This window comes from Protopterus annectens, chromosome 4.part0 (genome assembly GCF_019279795.1).
Source record: "Protopterus annectens isolate FY-2018-M chromosome 4.part0, PAN1.0, whole genome shotgun sequence".
In the NCBI taxonomy this organism is placed as follows: Eukaryota; Metazoa; Chordata; order Ceratodontiformes; family Protopteridae; genus Protopterus; species Protopterus annectens.
Genome location: NC_056733.1, coordinates 130,588,055 through 130,606,584, shown reverse-complemented (window position 1 = coordinate 130,606,584; position 18,530 = coordinate 130,588,055). Strand labels below are relative to the sequence as shown.

At 40.6% G+C, this 18,530-nt stretch overlaps 1 protein-coding gene across 1 annotated transcript in view; it reads right to left on the bottom strand.

Moving 5' to 3' along the window:
- LOC122800226 (dynein axonemal heavy chain 17-like) overlaps positions 1-18,530 on the bottom strand; it is a 17,083,451-nt gene that overhangs the window by 9,379,602 nt on the left and 7,685,319 nt on the right. Inside the window, exon 31 of the mRNA XM_044069720.1 lies at positions 9,360-9,486. Within this exon, the coding sequence (XP_043925655.1) occupies positions 9,360-9,486 (127 nt within the window). The remainder of the gene's footprint in view (positions 1-9,359; positions 9,487-18,530) is intronic.

The following is an 18,530-nucleotide window of genomic DNA, read 5'->3' as shown; positions in this document are numbered from 1 at the left end:
ACTCTGATAGAGTATTTGAAAGCTCCTTGGTAAAATCACTCTGAAGCCAAGTAAAATGTGCCAGGTAATTTAGTGACCTCAGGGCAAAGGTTACTGAGGCAAAAACTTGCCTTCCAAACCTGTCCAGTGCTCTAGACTCCCAGTTAGGCGGATGGACAGCAGAGCTCTGTTCCTCTAGCTCTTTTTTTGGTGGCTGCCGTCACCAGCACAGTATCAACCAGTACCCCTTTGCTCCAGTGCAGTCTGTCAGTTGGTGGATCCAAAAACTTGTTGGGACTTTTAGGAATGGATTCGACTGTATCCAGTTCCTTCCAAGCCCAACGGGCAACTAAATCAAGAAGTTCATCTGCCAGGGGTCTAACCCAAGACGTAGATGGGCCAGAACCAAAAGCTTTGAAAAATACTGATTCTTCTGGTGAGGGGGGTTTTGGAAAACCAGCCACCTTTCTGTTTTAGGATATCTAGAATATCTCCAAAGGAGATGCCATTTGGTGGTGATATGGGGACCCCTATTCTTCATCAAAATTGGTATCCTCCATGACAGACTCCATCGGGGTGTCAATGTGTCTCCTTCTGCATGTCCTCTTCTGGTGTACCTCCTCTGTGGGATACTCAGGCGAGGTGTCGGAAGGGAGGGGAAGTTCCTCTAACAGAACTGGTTGGACACTTATTGGTTCTGACTGTCCCTCTGGAATAGACCTGAGTGACTCAGAGCTTGGAACCAATGGGAGAAAGGGAGTAGGACCCAAAACATGAGAGGGCTGTTCTCTGAGAACAGAAAAAGCCCTTTCCACCACCATGAAAGCTGACCTACCCAGAGATATCCTGACCTGCCTCCTTTGAGCTGAAACTTCTGACAAAGGTAGGTTTTGTCCTCTCTCGGATCTACCCCTTGGAGGTGGAACTGGATCCAAACTGTCCAGGGTTGAGGCTCCAAGAGGAAGGGACAGATATGACAAAATCAGAACTGAGCCTATCCCCTCAGACCCAAGACCCATTGTAATCCAATGGTACAGAAGCAGACCTAGCTAAGGATATAGTCAAAGTGGAGGAAGAAGCATTCCTAGATCCAACACTGGACCTCCCAGGGATCTCAGATCCTGGGGCACCAAAACCACAGGACAGATCAGAGAAGGAGAGAAAATAGCTTTTGAAGTTGTAGGCATACTCATGCATCTGACAGGGAATGGAGCTGGTAAGACCCCCATCTGGATCTGAGCTATGAGAAACTTTCGCCTCATCCTATCCATTTCTGCATCTGACAGGTTCCTGGAGGACCTACAGGAAGAAATAGATGGAGACCTAAAATGCTTCTTTGGAGTTTAAAGCAATCTCAAAGGTCTGTTACGTGAAACTGGCTTAACAGTGAATTCAGTTGTAGATACCCTGCTTAAGATCCAAGGGTCTAGGATTTGAGAGTGTCATTGTTGGACTGATTGTGATTACTGCAGTTGAGGCTAAAGCCTTAGGATCCGAATGATAAGCCTTAGGATCCAATAGTGTCAGATCTGATATTTTCTTAGTTTTTGCCAGAGCCTCTGAGGAAGACCTAGGAGACTTCAGAGGAGAGTGCTTCCTATAGTCCAAAGAAGCAGACTTGCTATGCTTGGGGGGCGGGGCAGTTTGAGCCTCTAAATTAGAACTGGAAGGTAGAAGACCTCATAGAATCAGCTTGTTACATCCATCTGCTAAAGTCCTAGGGTTTAAAATGGAGGAGATCCTACATGCAGTGTCCAAATGTTCACCCCCAAGACAGTACACGCACTCCTTGTGGGCATCTGAACTCAGAATTTTATGCCCACAAAAAGTGTACTTTTTAAAACCTGTGGGTTTGTCAGACATATCTGACGAAGATACCCACATTTTCTGAAAACAAAGAGTTTTGCACAGAGAATTTTTACACACAGTAGAAGGTGTTGTTATTATTAGTAGTAGTATTTTTTTTTACAAGAAAGAGAAGAAAGTTCTGCTACCAAATACACTAAACAAGAAATACCATAAAATAATATATATATATGTATATATATATATATATATATATATATATATATATATATATATATATATAAAACATATATATATATATATATATATATATATATATATATATATATATATATTTCCATAGAAGGAAAGAAAATACCAACAAAGGATTTGTAACTCAAGAAACCTATACCAGCATTCGAAAGCTTGAACATCTATGTCTATTCGCAATGGTGGCAAACAAGATCTAAGGATTTGGGGATGCAATAGGGCATTATGGGCAGAGGGAGCAGCTTGAGAGCTGGACCCAAAATCTGGAATAAGTGGCCGGGTTGGATCCGAGGATCATATTGGAACCCATACATTGAGAAAGAATGAAAAGAACAACATCAAATCATGAGCTATCAGGCCCTCTGGAATTGCTATTTAACTGTAACCTCCAAACAGGCTTCATGCCTCATGAATGGAGAACAGCAATGGTCATCCCTCTACACAAAGGTGAGAAATCTACAGACCCTGGAAACTACAGAACCATAAAGTCTCATCACTCTCATATGCAAAGCCATAGAAAAGATTATCATGGAATAGATCAAAAATAACATAGGAAACCTCCAAACACTGGACCCAACTCAATTTGGATTCATCAAGGCTAGGTTATAGCTACTCAGCTTGGTGGACTTCTTTGAGAAGGTCACCAAAGCAATGGATGATGGCAAAATAGTTTACACTGCCTCCCTTGATCTGGCCAAGGCATGTGACACAATACCTCGCTCGTAAATTGTTGACAAACTAAAGAGGATAGGTACAAACTTTTATGTCACCTGGTGGACAGCCAACTGGCTCACAGATAGGACCCAGGAAGTTAGAATTGGGAAGTCCACCTTCACCTCTACAAAGAGGCCAGTCGCAAGTGGAGTTCCTCAGGGATAGGTCCTGGGACAGTTTTATTTGGGCAATTAATTTTCTGAAGTCAAGGCCAATTGCAATGGCTTTTGGCTGACTAAATCTTTAGCTGATTGCAAATTAGGAGCTGTCATTGAATCCCCCACTGACACAAATGTTCTCCAGGAATGACAGATAAACAACTGGTGTCAGAGACATGGACTAAAACTAAATGTCAAGAAATGCATAATAGCATCCTTCGGGATTCATCCACCCCTGGTAACTATCATATTGACAACAAATCCCTAAGAGTTGTCTCAGTTGTCAGGGATTTGGGGACACACATAGTAATCTAGCCTTTGACCATCCTGTGTCTATAGTAGTCAAGACATCATTCTATCTTGTGCAACTTATAAACAAATGTATGGGACCTAGGTCCAAGGAAGTCACTGTTGCACTGTATTTTGCATTCATCAAGCCTATAATTGAGTACAATGCCCACTTTGGTATGTACCTAACTAGGCATATCCAGCAATTGGAATGTCCACAGAGGTTCCTTACTAAAAGAATACATGATGTAAGTAATATGTCCTATGCAGACCACCGCAAGGCCCTATTCCTGTATTCTGTCTCCTACAGGCTGTCGAGGGAAGATCTATGCTTGGCATACAAGACATTGTCAGACCACATTCTAATGGACCTCCTGCATATGCGCAAAACAAACACCAGAATTACACATTCTAAAAACTTAAACCTTGCCTGTGATATAAATAGGGCCTGCTGGAGAGACAGCTATGTATCCCAGAGACTACCCCTTCTCTGGAGCAGGCTCCTCATCCATGTGAAGCAGAGTTCTTCCCTAAACCACTTCAAGTGTAACTTGGACAAATGGATGGGGAACAGTAAATTCATCCCTGATTTGGCACCTCTGTCTCTAATGGACACAGGCAGCCTGTAAATGATTCATCTCCCAGACCTCAGCTTGTAAAAGTTTCACACCCCCAAGCAACTCCTTACACTTATCAAAGGTACTAAAGCTTGTCAGAGATTTGAGATGCATGGCTAGGCTTAAAAAGATCCTTGTCATTATTAGCCTAGTAAACACCTATGAACCTCTAAAACACATGTAGTGAATCCCATTGCATCTAAAACTTTATATACCGCAAATAATTCTCCAAAACTTCTTTTTTGCAGGTTGGCAAGCCCGCTTGCAGCCCCTTTAATTAAATATTCTAACTCCACATTTGCACAACTTTGGAGAAAAGTAAAAACTCCTAACACAGTTGGTTATAGCAATCACAATAATACAAACTTCTAGTAATATAGGTGCAACATAACAGAGGGCAGTAGGCAGTAAGGCACAAATACTGATCACCAATAATTTGCATTGTAATTTCTATGATCAAAAACTATACCAGCAGACATTTTCTAGCCTTGCACATTTTTCTTTTGATTGTATTTCAGCCATTTGTGTTTGAGATGAAGTGTGTTTTAGATCAATTGTGACATTATTTTTGTAGATAAAAGAGGAAGGAAAACAGGCACTAGCCACCACACTGAACAACTACAAAACTTTTATTTAAAACATAATTAAAAACACAGCTGGATGAGCTCATCGGCCGGCGTTGTGACCCAGGAGGTAGGGGGCCAGGCACGAAAAGCCTGCAGGAATATGCATTCCTCAAAGGAAGGATTAGAGGACTTCCAGTCACCCCTCTGTCTAAGGATCTCGAGGATGTCACCAAAGGACACCTCATCAGAGGGTGACCATGGGGACCCTTCCCTGTCATCAAAATCCATATCTTCAGTCAAAGACTCCTCATTGGAGTCCATGTGCTTCCTCTTGCATGACACTTTGTGGGGTACTTCCTCAGTGGGAGGTTCTGGGGAAGACTGCAAAGAGGGGGTCTCCTGAGGAGGAAAAACATGAGGCCCTTGTGCCCGGTGTCCGGTGGTTATGGCTTGTGACAGTTGTGGCACAGAGGGGGGAGAGGACTCTGACATGTGGGGTTTGCCAGTGGAGGCAAGCACCCTCTCCATGGCCTGGAAGGCTGGCCCGCCCGAGGAGGGATGGGAGCCTGGAACCGAGCACGACAACCTCGGAACCGGGGTCGCACCCCACCCCGACAAGCCCACCCCCAGACCAGGAGTCTCAAGAGGATCATGAACCGAGAGAGAGAGAGACAGAGGATCCCTGGAGGGTGCCATGGAAAAAATCGGCGTGGAACCAGGATGCCCTCCCCCACGGCACAGCCACTGGCCTGAGAAGAGACCGATGCCCAGTGCACCTTGGGCCAGAAGGACGACTCTAGTTCCAAAGTGAGATCCACTACTGGAGATGGAGGAAGGGAGGCTGCTGTCAGAGTAATAGGCTTCGAAACTTGGGTGGAAGTCGAAGGGGGAGTGTATGTTGGAGTTTGAGGAGATATACGTTCACCTGAAGGAGGGAACATGGACTGTGATGGGTGAGAGAGACCTCTGGCCACAAGCAACTGGTCAACAAGCCGCAACTCATCTTGCACAGAGAGACTCTTGGTTGACCTCATGGAGAAACTGATGGTGATTCTGGCCTTTCTAGAAAAGGACTATATTGACTACCAGCAAATGTATCCAAGGAAGGAGAATACTTGGTCCTTGCTAATTCAAGAGGTGCAGAGCCCAGAACTAAGGACATCTGCACCGAAAAAAACGGTGTAGAAGTAGTCTGTGCCAATGGCGTCAGTGTCATAGAAGTTGAAGGTGTCTGCACTGTAAAGGCAAAGGTCTGCCCCGATAGGTACTGTGCTATCGAGGAAAGTGTCTTCACCAGTAAAAAGGACGGTGCCAAGAAGGACTGCACAGAAGAACATGTCAGTGCCAAAAATGTCTGTGCTGTGGAGTACAGAAAAGTCCTACTCAGAGCCAAAGAGGATTGTACCAACGGTGCAAAGGGGACTATACCTGCATGGCCAGTGCCGGTAAGGGCTGCAATGGAACTGTCGGAGCCATAGATGTCTGCACCAAGAACTCTGGTGCTGGTGTCGATAAGGAAGACATGGCTGGATCCAGAATCATTTGGGGTGGTGCCAAGCCTGGAGCCGACAGGGTTACAGGTGGTAGGGTTGAAGTAGTAATCAATTTGACCTTCTTATAAGTCGACTCCCTACGATCTCCAGAGGGAGAAGAAGGGAGCAACCTCAATGATGAAGAGGAAGAACACCTTTTATGGGGTTTAACAGGAGGGGCTGAGCCCTCCAACCCAGAAACAGCCTCAGAGAAAGGAGATTTGAGAAGACCTTTCAATATTAACTTATTCTTCCTCTCGTTAAGAGTCCTGGTTGAAAAATTTTTACAAATCCCACATGGGGGATCCACAGTAAGGTGGGAGACATTCAGACAGTCAACACATAAGTCATGGCCATCGGAAAGCAGTAACTTACGGCCGCAATCCTTACACTGCTTGAAACCAACGCTACTTTTCTTATCCGACATAATGATGTGGAGAAGAAGAACAGTACCAAAAGGAAGAGGAAAGGCTACCCAAAAGGGTAAGAAGAGAAAAAGAAGGATTTCCAATGATGGTAAAAAGAAGTTATGTCTTACCATAACGTTCCATCTGAGCTGTTGATCTTCTTCCAGTCATCACTGATGGGTTCACTTCCGAGCCCTCAGAACCGAGTCGGCCTAATACCAAGCTTGCGTACACCAAAAAACTCTCGAGCTAAGCTGCAACCCACAATGCCCTTCTCCCAGTTACCTCACATTGAGTTTGCATGCAAGAAGAAACAGAAAACAGAGGCCATTTCTGCTCAGAAACCCTGAAACACAAGAAGGACCCAGAAGATCCACCAGGAGCCTTTAGTGGGGGATGGTGGGAGGGTGTGATGACTGGATGAAGATCAACAACTCAGATGGAAAGTTATGGTTAGGTCAGGGGTACCATCAGGGTTGAAGAGCAAACAGTTTTTGGATCAGAAGTAGACACTCCAGGGATCTCGGAACAGATGTTTCCAAAACAGAAAGTTGGAACAGAGAAGGCGGAACCAGAGGGAAGGTGGATAGGTGTTGGCTTCCCAGAGGGAAGGTGGATAGGTGTTGGCTTCCAGGCCCAGTAGGGGTCGGAGTTGGGAGAACCCACATCTCTATCTGTGCTCTGAGGAACTTCCTCATCTTCCTGTTCATGTCTGCTTCTGAAAGACTTCTGGAGGATCAGAGAAAGGACATAATGGAAGGAGGCCTAGAATGCCTTCAAGATGAACCCACTAGAAAAGGAGTAGGAAGCTTGGATGGAATCAGATCTGATAGAACTGGTGGAGTACAAATTTGAGGAGATCTAGGATTTTGAGTTGTTAGATCCGATACTGATGGAGCCAACTTTTGATGAACCTTACCAGGAGGCTCTGTTGAAGGAGCCGAAGTCAACGCTGAGGATCATTCTGCAGACATTTTTCGGGAATCCTTTTCCTTAGATACAGTATCAGGTTTAGCTTTCTCTGACTTTTTAGAGTGGGTTTGAGCCCCAGCCAGTGAAGAGGAAGATGAATAGGGCAAGAGATCCCGCAAAACTAATTTGTTCCTGTGATCTGTTAAGGCCCTAGAATTAAACCCAGAACAGATTGCACAGTCAACATCAAGATGTGCTGGACCAAGGCAATATACACATTCTCTGTAGGCATCTGTATTTAGAAGCTAGTGCCCACAGGAAATACACTTTTTAAACCCAGAAGATTTGTCCACCATCTTAAAAACAAGAAAGAATTACCACCAACAAAACGCAAACAATCTACTGCAAAGATTATCCTAAAAAGGTTATAAATAAATATCTTTATATTATTTTATTTATTTATTTACTTTTTAACAAAGAAAGGAGAGAAAAGAAAAAGTACCAACAATTGGAGACAGGGTACTCGGTAGGAGTAGAAAGGGGTACCAACAATGGTACCGAAAGAAGTATTAACAATGGTAGCTGAGGAAGAAGAGAAAAAGGAAGAGAAAAGTTTATCTAAAAGTTAACTAAATACAGTAAATTATGTGAGGGAGGAAGAAGAAAGTCATTAGAAAACACTCAATTAACTTACAATACCCGAAAAATGATGAACAATCCAAGAACTCTCAATAAACCCTTAAAGGTTAGGAATCCATATCTGATACCTAATAGCAGCAAACAAGATCTGAGATATGTTAGATTGGCAAGGCATTGTGGGTAAAGGGAGAAACATGAGAGTTCTAGGATCTGATGATCTAGAAGTGTCCAAGTCGGATCTGAGTCTCGGATCTAAGCCCATCAGTTGAGGAATGAATGAAAATGATAACATCAGATATCCTTCAGCGGCATTCAAGAGTCACATGGAGGAAAAGTTCATTAGCAACACATTTGTATGTCTCTAAACTGAGCAGTTAGTGTAGCCTGGGAAACTGTATTAAGTGTTCCTACTACAAATCTATACTATGCTATTGCCCAGGTATATATATATATATATATATATATATATATATATATACACACACACACACACACACACACACACACACACACACACACACACACACACACACACACAGCCTTGCAGTACTTACCTGCTGTTGTACTAACACAATTGCTGCTGTGATAGACAGCAATGGTTGTAAACCACAAAACTACCACTTTCAGTCCTCACTGCTTTGCTACAAAATAGCACAGTAGAACCTGACTCTGAATCCCTATACTGTGATATTTCGATCCCAGTATAAGGCTCCAAGGCACAGCACATGGCTAATTATCATTAATCATCATCAGCTGTGCAGCTGGACTGCCATATTTTGATGCTTGTTATAAACTAAATTTTATATATATATATATATATATATATATATATATATATATATATATATATATATATATATAGAAAGAGAGAGAGAGAGAGATGCGCACGCACACACACACACACACACATATATATATATATATATATATATATATATATATATATATATACACACATATATCCATATATATGTATCTACATTTACACACACACACACACACACACACACACACACACACACACACACACACACACACACACACACATACAGAAAGATATAAACTGTCCTGTCCCTATTACATAAATGAAGTGACTGACCATCAAAATGCACTATGGCACCAACATTCCAACAAATTAACTGTAATGTGAAGCGGTGGGCTCGTTTTTCTTCTTTTTAGAAGAGCAGCAATTATGTAACCTGAGAGCAGATTTATTCATCAAAATACCAGCATTACTAATAAACTGTATTACTAATAAACTGTAAGGTTTTCTTTTGTTAAATTTGTTTTATTCGTTTGTGGAATGTTTCGATCATCACATTTGTTTCTGCAGCTAAAGGTGGCTAAACATTACACCAACAGTAGCTAAATACACAATTGCTGAATACTTTTAATAACTCCAGTAAAGAGTGTAAATCTCATATGGCATGCTGCAACTTTAGTTTTAGGAATGATAGGACAGAAAACTACAATGCACAAATAATAATCTTACCTCCACTGGATTATTTCCTTTTGATAAAATATCTAACAAATCAGCAGATGAGATAAAATAAAACCTTGGGAAAGCAAGTCTTTTTGTTTCCAGATATTCTGCCAAAGCCTTTTCACACAATGCCAAACTACAAAAGAAAATAAATAAATAAATATGTGTCTACAGATTAAGGGCCCAATTAAATTCCAGTGCCATTACGACATATATCCTAAAATAGAGCAGTCTCAATAATTTTGTGCCATTGTGTAAAGCTCTGTATTTGATTAATTCAGAACAGTACAGTTTATAATATGAAAGGCATTGTTGAATTCTCTGATCTTCGACTAATACTGCATCTGGTGGTATTAATCCTCACATGTTTCTCTTCATGAGAGATGATGCAATAGTTTTTCTTCACAGAAAATGCACAAACAATGCACCTGTAAAAATACTAGGAGATGAGACAATTCTGTTTTGTGAATCACAGTGTTTGCATACATAAAGATAATAACAAATACTCTGCTGATCTTACCCCAGCTCTCTATCACCTATTCCCTCAACTTTCTCGTTGTCCTCCACAAGCACAAACATTAAATGTTTATACTACATAGCACAGTTTCTAGCTATGAATGCCACAAATACGTTCCAGACCTTAAACAGATGTCACTTAAGCAAAGAAAGCATTTAAAAACCTGGCTGCATTTTCCTAGGACATGCTAACAAATACTCTGAGAACCAAAAAAATCACAGCAGGTCCCTCAGAACTAATCAACTTAAATCTCTCTTGATACAAACAACATCTAAATGCCATAAGCAATTTTAATCTTTCTAAACCTAAGTAACATCCAGACACAAACTCAAAACTCCTGTCATACAGTAGTAATTAAACTTCCAGCAAATCTGAATCAAATTAAAGAAGAGAAGGAAATAAAGAAATAGCAGACAATAGCCAATATTTATACAAACAATAATGCCCAACAGGGTGTGTGTTACTGTGTAAAAAATGCCCGCCTGGAGTGTTATGAGGCCCCACACTGCAGGCGGAGGGCCTCTACACCCCTGGAAGGGCATTATTTACACAGTAACACATACTCTGGAGGGCATTATTGCACTTAGAGAATGGGCTGTCTGTAAAATTGTTGTGTTTACTTATTTATTATATTATAACATTTTCAAAAAAGATCCAGATATTTATTTGATTTTTGGGCCCTTACTCCTAAAATGTATGGTTTGTTGCCAGTCATTGGGGACTGAAGTCATTAAACAATGACATACATTTGAGTTTCAGCCTTTATTTCCTTCAGAAAATTCATTCTAATACAAATTATGTTATTCAAGTAACTCTGTAATTTTATATGAGAAATATTTAAAATCTGTTCCTCTTTTTGAACCTTTGTCCCACCTTTATTTTAGGCTTTATCCAGATTTCTTGAGCTAAGTGGCCGAAAGGTATGCAAACCCCGTCACTGTTGCCACTGCTCAGTCACTGTCAATCTTCACAAACACACACACACACACACACACACACACACACACGCACACACACACACACACACACACCCCTGCTTTCATGCACGCAAGCAAACACCATACAGATAGAAACATAAACACACTTTTCTTTCTTTTTATGTTTCTTTTATTTTTAAGCTCGCTAAACAGAAAAAGCGCTGCTTAACAAGTATAAAATAATGGTTCGACTGGTGTCACTCTCACTTTCATGCACACATACACTCACACAGACAGACGTAAACACACATTCATTTCCATTGTTTAATTTTTTTTTTTATTTTGCACTTACTAAACAGCAAAAGCACTGCTTAATAATGGTAGCCATTGACTTTCTTTCAGTCTGAGCTACATGGCAGCTTAATATGATTCAGCAAAGTGGTGGACTAGTTTTTCAGCAGGCATTACATGTAGATTAACACTCTGCTGGAGAACACTCATTCTCCAGTCTGGGTGCCAATGTACAGGTCACCCATTCTTTATGGACATTTAACACATTCAACAGTGCAAATCAGCATGGGTAGCCAGAATATGTAGGATATCGTCACTTCAGAGAGACAGATAGTGTGATCAAACAAGGCTAAAAATAGCATGTTATGCCGAGGATGTTAATTAGTGTATAATGACATGAAAATGAAGAACTCTGTGTGAATAAGTTATATGATGTATACAAATGGTGACACCCAAAATGGTGCACCATTTCACAAACGTATATAAAAAGCATGCTGCAACATGGTGTATACATGTTTTTACACCAAAAATGAAGAGACTGATGTTTGCAGTAGCAGCAACTATAGCTCAACAGCATGTGTTAACGGTTATCCTCAGAGCCAGTACGTGCAGTGTTGTGTATTGTGACAATTTGCATCATATACTACCACCTGAGTGACCAGCAGATGGCAAACTGTCCCCATGTGGATAGAGAAAGACTGTATGGGACCTTGTTGAACTGTGTTAACCACATGTGGAACTGAAAGGAATGTGTGGAATACCCATTCCTGTGGTTACTAAATATGTACAGTTTTAACTATCTGAGCTACAGGGACTTTACAGTAACTCACTGGGGACACATTACAGATACCACAATTGTCAATTTCATGGCTCTTTTTTCTAACACCTTTTTTGAATTATCACATGTGACACAGGCAAACAAATTTATATAAAATTAATTAAACCATATTAAAAAGTTCAAAATTTCAAACATTATGCATCGCATATATTGTTCTATACAATATAATAAACCCAACATTATATAAATTGTTCAATTCCTGCCTTCTCTTAAACCTCATTCCTCCTTCAAAATATTTTTTGTATATATTGCTCCCACAGTTTCCATTATTTCTATGTAATTTACTCCTACCCTTATCTAAAGATCCAACTTCTTGTTCTTTTATCTCAGTTACAATATTCATTACTTCAAATATAGTTGGCATAGACTTTGATTTCAATTTTGAAGTAATTGCTTTTTTTGGCAGACACCAACATTAAACTTCACAAGGCCTTACTATTTCTAGACAATTCAGATCCTAAATCTCAGCTCAAAAAATCATTTCCTTAGTTACACTCATTTGCTCGGCCAGTATTCCTAACAGAATACACTGTAGGGACTTTAAAGTCTCCCAAAATATATGTTCCTAGTTATCTATTCCTTCCCCATCATACTTCCAAAATTTGCTATCTAGCTCAGGAAAAATTCTTTGGAGACTGCTTGAGGTATAAATGTACCTATGCAAACACTTCCAGACAAAAATCCTAAATCTTCTAGACTTTGTTGCATATTTGGGAACTATACATATGTCCTGTCACTGTTTCTTTGTGAATTGCTTATCTAATTTCTCTTCCCAATTTTTCTGACCTCCTTTGCTTGATTCATATAATTATTGTACAATGCTTTATATGCCTTACTAATTATCCCAGTTATATCAGCAGATTCTGCTCTAAATTCAATTAAAAACTCAGTCAGTGCAGGTCTTTCACTGAGGCTTCCACTATCCCTTTCTCTTTGCCTGTACTCTGATACTAATCCCTGACAAAGAAGACAATATCTAGCCTGCAGTCCAAATGTCTTCTTGGCCTCTTCCCATTCAATTGTCTTTCCCTCTCTAATTACTTGTTCCCAACACCTTGGCTCCTTTGCCAACTTGCCTGAGTAAATTCCAGACCCTCTTGCCTATTATCTACACCCCTAATTGCAGTCATCCCTATCAAAATAATCTCCTTTCTCCATTCCTATATTGGCATAGTTCTTAGTACACCTTCTGATATTTTATGAATATAATATTCTGTATGACTGCTGCTACTCTTCATAAGGATCTGCATCCAAAATCTCACTATTTCCTTATTTCTTCAGCCCCCTCCCCGTGGCTTCATCATCATCCTTTTCCACAGTGAATTGTAGTTATCTGATTGTGTTATGTATAACAGCCTTAACTGTGTAGCTCTAAAATATCCATTCAAATTTGATAATCCTAAAACTCCTTGTTCTGTTGGAATGATCAACTTATCCCACTTGACTCTTGCCCTCTTCCACTTCCAGATAAAATCCTTCAACTCTTTATTAATTACTATCCACAACTTCTCCTCTGGTTGGCAAATATACTTTAACTGCATATAAAACTAAAAGAACTAAAAACATTTTACTGCTGTATCTTGCTAACCATATTCACAGGCAAGAACTCCCAGTTTCTCATTTTTTTATTATTTTTTGTTTAGTCTTTTCCCACATATCTTTAGCTGCCATAACTGTGTCCTTTTTAACCAATGCTATTAAACATTTCATTTTATAATGTCCCCATAAATATGGATATTGCTGAACCAGTTCAAGTGTGGGTACACTGTTTACAGATATGTCCCCATAAATATGGATATTGCTGAACCAGTTCAAGTGTGGGTACACTGTTTACAGATATAGCCTTTGTTTTATATTCATCAATTTTATACCCCCCCCCCCAGAATTATCTCATAATGTTCCACAACACTGAGATGTCCTTTTCTGGGTTTATCAGATACAAAATAATATTATCTACAAATAAAGCCAACATTTCTTGAATACCATACCAATTATACCTTGAATGTCTGAGTACCTTCTTTTCCTTGCCAATGGTTCAAAATAAAAGTCAAATAACAAAGAGGAAAGAGGACATCCCTGCCTGGTTCCGCTGTTCAGGCACAACTTATCAGAGATAAACCCTCCCACTTTGATTTTTGCCTCTAATCCCTCATTTATCCTCCAATTTGCCTTATTATTGTGTCAGGAAATGCAAATGCTTCCACTGCCCTGCTCATAAAATCCTACATTATTCTGTTGAATGCTTTCTTTGCTTCAAGACTGACCAACAGCAGTGGTATTTGCTTACATTCTACTTCACTCTGGATCATTACTGTTCTAATAATGTGGTCAAATGTTTGCCTCCCCTGCACAAAACCACATCAATCGCATCTATATTACCTGATCGAAAGCTTAGGTTAGCAAATACCTAAACATCGATCTGGTAATATCGAAAAATTAAAACAGTGAATGGCCAATTTAGCATAGGGAATGAAATCCCTCGGCCGCAAAAAAAAAAAAAATTAAACCAAAATGAACCGGGGGGAGGGGCTTCATCTCCCACATCCCCTGGTGTGGAGGGCTGTGCCCCCCACACCCTCCCAACTAAATATACCAACTCCGAGCTCATTCTACAGTGGGGAAAGGGCCAAATCCACATAACGGCCAAGGGAATTATTTCCCTGCATTAAATCGTCCATTCACGTATTTTTGCTTTCAGTATTACCAGATCAACGTTTAGGTATTCGCTAACCTAAATGTTCGATCAGGTAATAGGAACCACACTGATCCATATCTGATCAATTTTGGCAACACATTTGCCATTTTTATAGCCATTGTTGACATAAACACTTTATAATCCTGGTTTAAAATTGAAATGGGCCTACATTAAGCTAGGTGTGATGGGTCTTTACCATCTTGAGGTATTACAGCCACCACAGCTTTTTCCAAGGTGTTGGTGCTTCTCCTCCTTTTAAAATAATGTTAAACAAAACCTGCCAGATCTTGATCACTTTCTTTCCTTCTAGTTTCCAAACTTCCCCTGAATACCATCTATTCCTGGAGAATTTCCTGTAGATTAGTTATACATCACCATTTTTATCTCATCTCCTTCTATCATTACTGTTAATTGTTGAGCCTCGTCTACCTCTAATCTTGGCATATTTAAGTATTCTATAAATATTTCCATTTGTGCTTTCTCTTGATTTCCACACTTCTCTGCTTAATATAAATTTTCAAAACATTTCCAAAATATCTCTAATACCTCTACAGGATCTCTGGTTATTTATCTTATTATAAACTCCCTAAGTTTGGCAACAACCCTTTCTACTTTCTGTTGCCTAATTTGCTGTACGAAAAGTTTTTGTTCTCTGGAGGATTATAAAAAAAACAGTTGTTTAACAGCAAATGTTCTGAACTCATGCATATTATCCAGGTACTCCCTTATTTTCTCTTCAGCACTCTGCAACTGCGCCTCTTCTTGTTCTGTGAAATTCCCCTTATTCTGAAATCCTTTGACATTTGTCAGCCTCTCTAAATAATTCTTGCTGTTTCTTAACCATATCATATTTTCTTTTATTTCTACACTATTTTTAAACTCCACTTTCCTTTTACCCCAATCACCAGGTATAACGTCTGGAGTACTTTCTATCTTCCCTGATAACTCCTGAATAATTTCTACTACCCATTCCTTAAATTCCTGTCTTTTTAACAGGTAGGTGGGGAAGTCCCAATGTCTCCTCTTTACTTCATTATCCTGCATTTTCACCTTAGTAATTACTGGTGTATGATGTGAAATAGTTATTAGGTGTGTCAAAGTTCTCAATTATATGCACATGTTCCTGTGAAATATAATTTCTGTCTAGTCTAGCCCAATCATGGTACCTTGGGGAGTAATATGTAAATTAATTCCCAGTTCCTACTACTGAATTCACATTTTCCATACAAACAAGTTATGTATTTACCATAATGTTCCATGTGAGTTGTTCATCTCGCCTTCATTCTTTACTGATGGGTTCGGCTCCGACACTGCCAATTGCAAAGCTCGAGGTCTTCAAATAGCTTGAAGCCAAGTCCCTATCCCATGATGCACCTGGAATTACCTCAGATCTTGTTTGCTGTGTAAAATAATACCATATGTCATTCTTTCACTCCCAAGAGAAAGGTATAGAAGGATTGAGCATCTCGGTCATCTAACAGCCCAGGAGGGGGTAGGAGGGAGGACTGTAAGAATGAAGGCGAGATGAACAACTCGCATGGGACGTTATGGTAAGTACATAACTTCTTCAGGTGAAATTGTTCAATCTCGTCATTCATTCTTTACTGATGGGTAGTGTAGCAAGCACCATCAACCTCGGGTGGCTCATGGAAGTATATTTCTCAGGACCGTAGATCTAAAGGAGGCCCTGTCCCTGGAGGCCTTGTCAACTTTGTAATGAGTAATAAAGGTATGAGGTATTGACCAAGTGGCTGCTGCATAAATCTTGTCAATAGAAAGTCTGGCAAAAAAAGCAGAGGATACAGAGACGGCTCTGGTTGAGTGGGCCTTAATTTTATGCTGTAAAGGCATATTAGCACCTGAACAAGCAAAGGTAATACAATCAGGTAACCATTTAGAAAGAGTTGTTTTATTCACTGGTCTACCTTTCCTAGAGTCTGAAAATGAAACAAAAAGCTGGTCTGATTTTCTGAAATCTTTTGTTCTATCTAAATAAAATCTGAGCTGTCTGTGAACATCAAGTTTGTGCAGCTTGCACTCTAAATTGTTCGAATGGTTGGGGAAGAAGACTGGCAAATCAATAATTTGGTTGAGATTGGTTTCAGTGCAAACTTTGGGCAAGAATGAGGGGTTTGTTCTAAGTGAGACTCTGTCAGTATGGAATATCATATAAGGAGGCTTGATGGATAAAGCCTAAAGCTCTGACACTCTGCGGGCAGAAGTAATAGCTACTAAAAAGATGGTTTTCCATGACAAAAAATCTGAGGTCACATGAAGAAGCTGGTTCAAATGGTGGAAGAATTATGTGCAAAAGCATAAAATTTAGATTCCATTGAGAATAGGGAGATTTTCACAGGTGGTCTAATATGAAAGGTCCCTTTGAGAAAGGCTTTGGATAACTTGTGTGACATGATTTCAATCCTTCGAGTTCAAGATGAAAATTAGAAATAGCAGCCAGTTGAATTCGAATTGTTGCTGTTGCAGCTCATTTGTTGAATATCATAGTCAAAAACTCTAAAATAGAGGCCATAGTGGCTTGGTAAGGATCAATACTGTTTTTAGCAGCCCATATAGAAATTTTTTTCCATTTACTAAGATATAGCTTCCTCGTAGAAGATTTATGAGAGGATAAGTGAATATGCTTCATCTCATTGGAAAGGTTATGGAACCTGGCTATAATGGGAATTGGAGCAGCCAAGCTGTCAGCTTCAGGGACTCCAGTGAGGGATGAAGTTCCCCCGACAGATGCGTCAGAAGGTCTGGAACTAGGTCCAGAATCCAAGGGTCCTCCAAAAGATGAAGTCGAAGGAAGGGGAACCAAATCTGATGAGGCCAATGAGGGGCTATGAGAATGATGGTCCTTCCCAGGGCTTTTGCCTTCTGTAGAACCTTGGCTATCATCTGGATCGATGGAAAAGTATAGAGGAGACCCGGAGGCCAATCGTGAATGAGTGCATCCCTTGGGGCTTCTCCCAGAGGGGGAATTAGGGCAAAGTAGCTTATGCATTATGTGTTCATGTGACTGGCAAAACGGTTGCAGCAAGGCTGGCCCCACCTGCAGAAAATCCTGTCTGCTATCTCTTTCTTGAGGGACCACTCATGAGGCAACAAAATTGCCCTGCTCAGCTTGTCTGCTATCATGCTGGATTTCCCTGGGATGTGCATTGCCAACAGAAAGCCCTGGGTGGAAACAGCCCACTGTCATAGTCTGAGAGCCTTGCGACAAAGGGGTAAGACCTGGTTCCTCCTTGTTTGTTCAAATACCAGACTACCAACATGTTGTCCGTCTGAATCGCAATCGTATCCAGAGGAAGAGAGTCCTGAAAGTACTGCAATGCCAAAAGTACTGCTCTCATCTCCAGGACATTGATATGTAGATGTGTCTCTTGATCGGTCCTTGTGCCTTGGGCTGTCTTTCCCTGAAAATGCACCCCCCTACCCTATCAAGGAAGCGTCCGTGGTCACTGTGGCCGCTGGAGGGGGTAGCACAAATAGGCGACCTATCATGACATGAAGTGAGGTCAACCACCACTGAAGATTCTTTTTGCAGGAATTTGTGATCATTATCATGTGAGACATGGGAAGCTCTTGGTAAGACCATTGAGTGAACAACAGCCATTGTAGTATCCGCATATGCATACAAGCTAGTGAAATGGCTAAAATTGCTGCTGCCATTATGCCTAATAATTTCAGAACTTCTGATACTGGTGCTCTATCTTTTGATATCAGAATGCTGACGAAGAAGAAAGATTCTTTCTATTGGAAGCCTTAGTGTGGTGGTGGTAGTGTCCAACTCTGCCCCGATAAAAACGATATGCTGCAATGGCGACAAGGCAGAATTGTCTGAGTTGATTGTAATGCCCAATTGATTGCAGAGTGACAGAGTGGACTCCCTGGCCTGAATGAGTTGATGCCTGGTGGT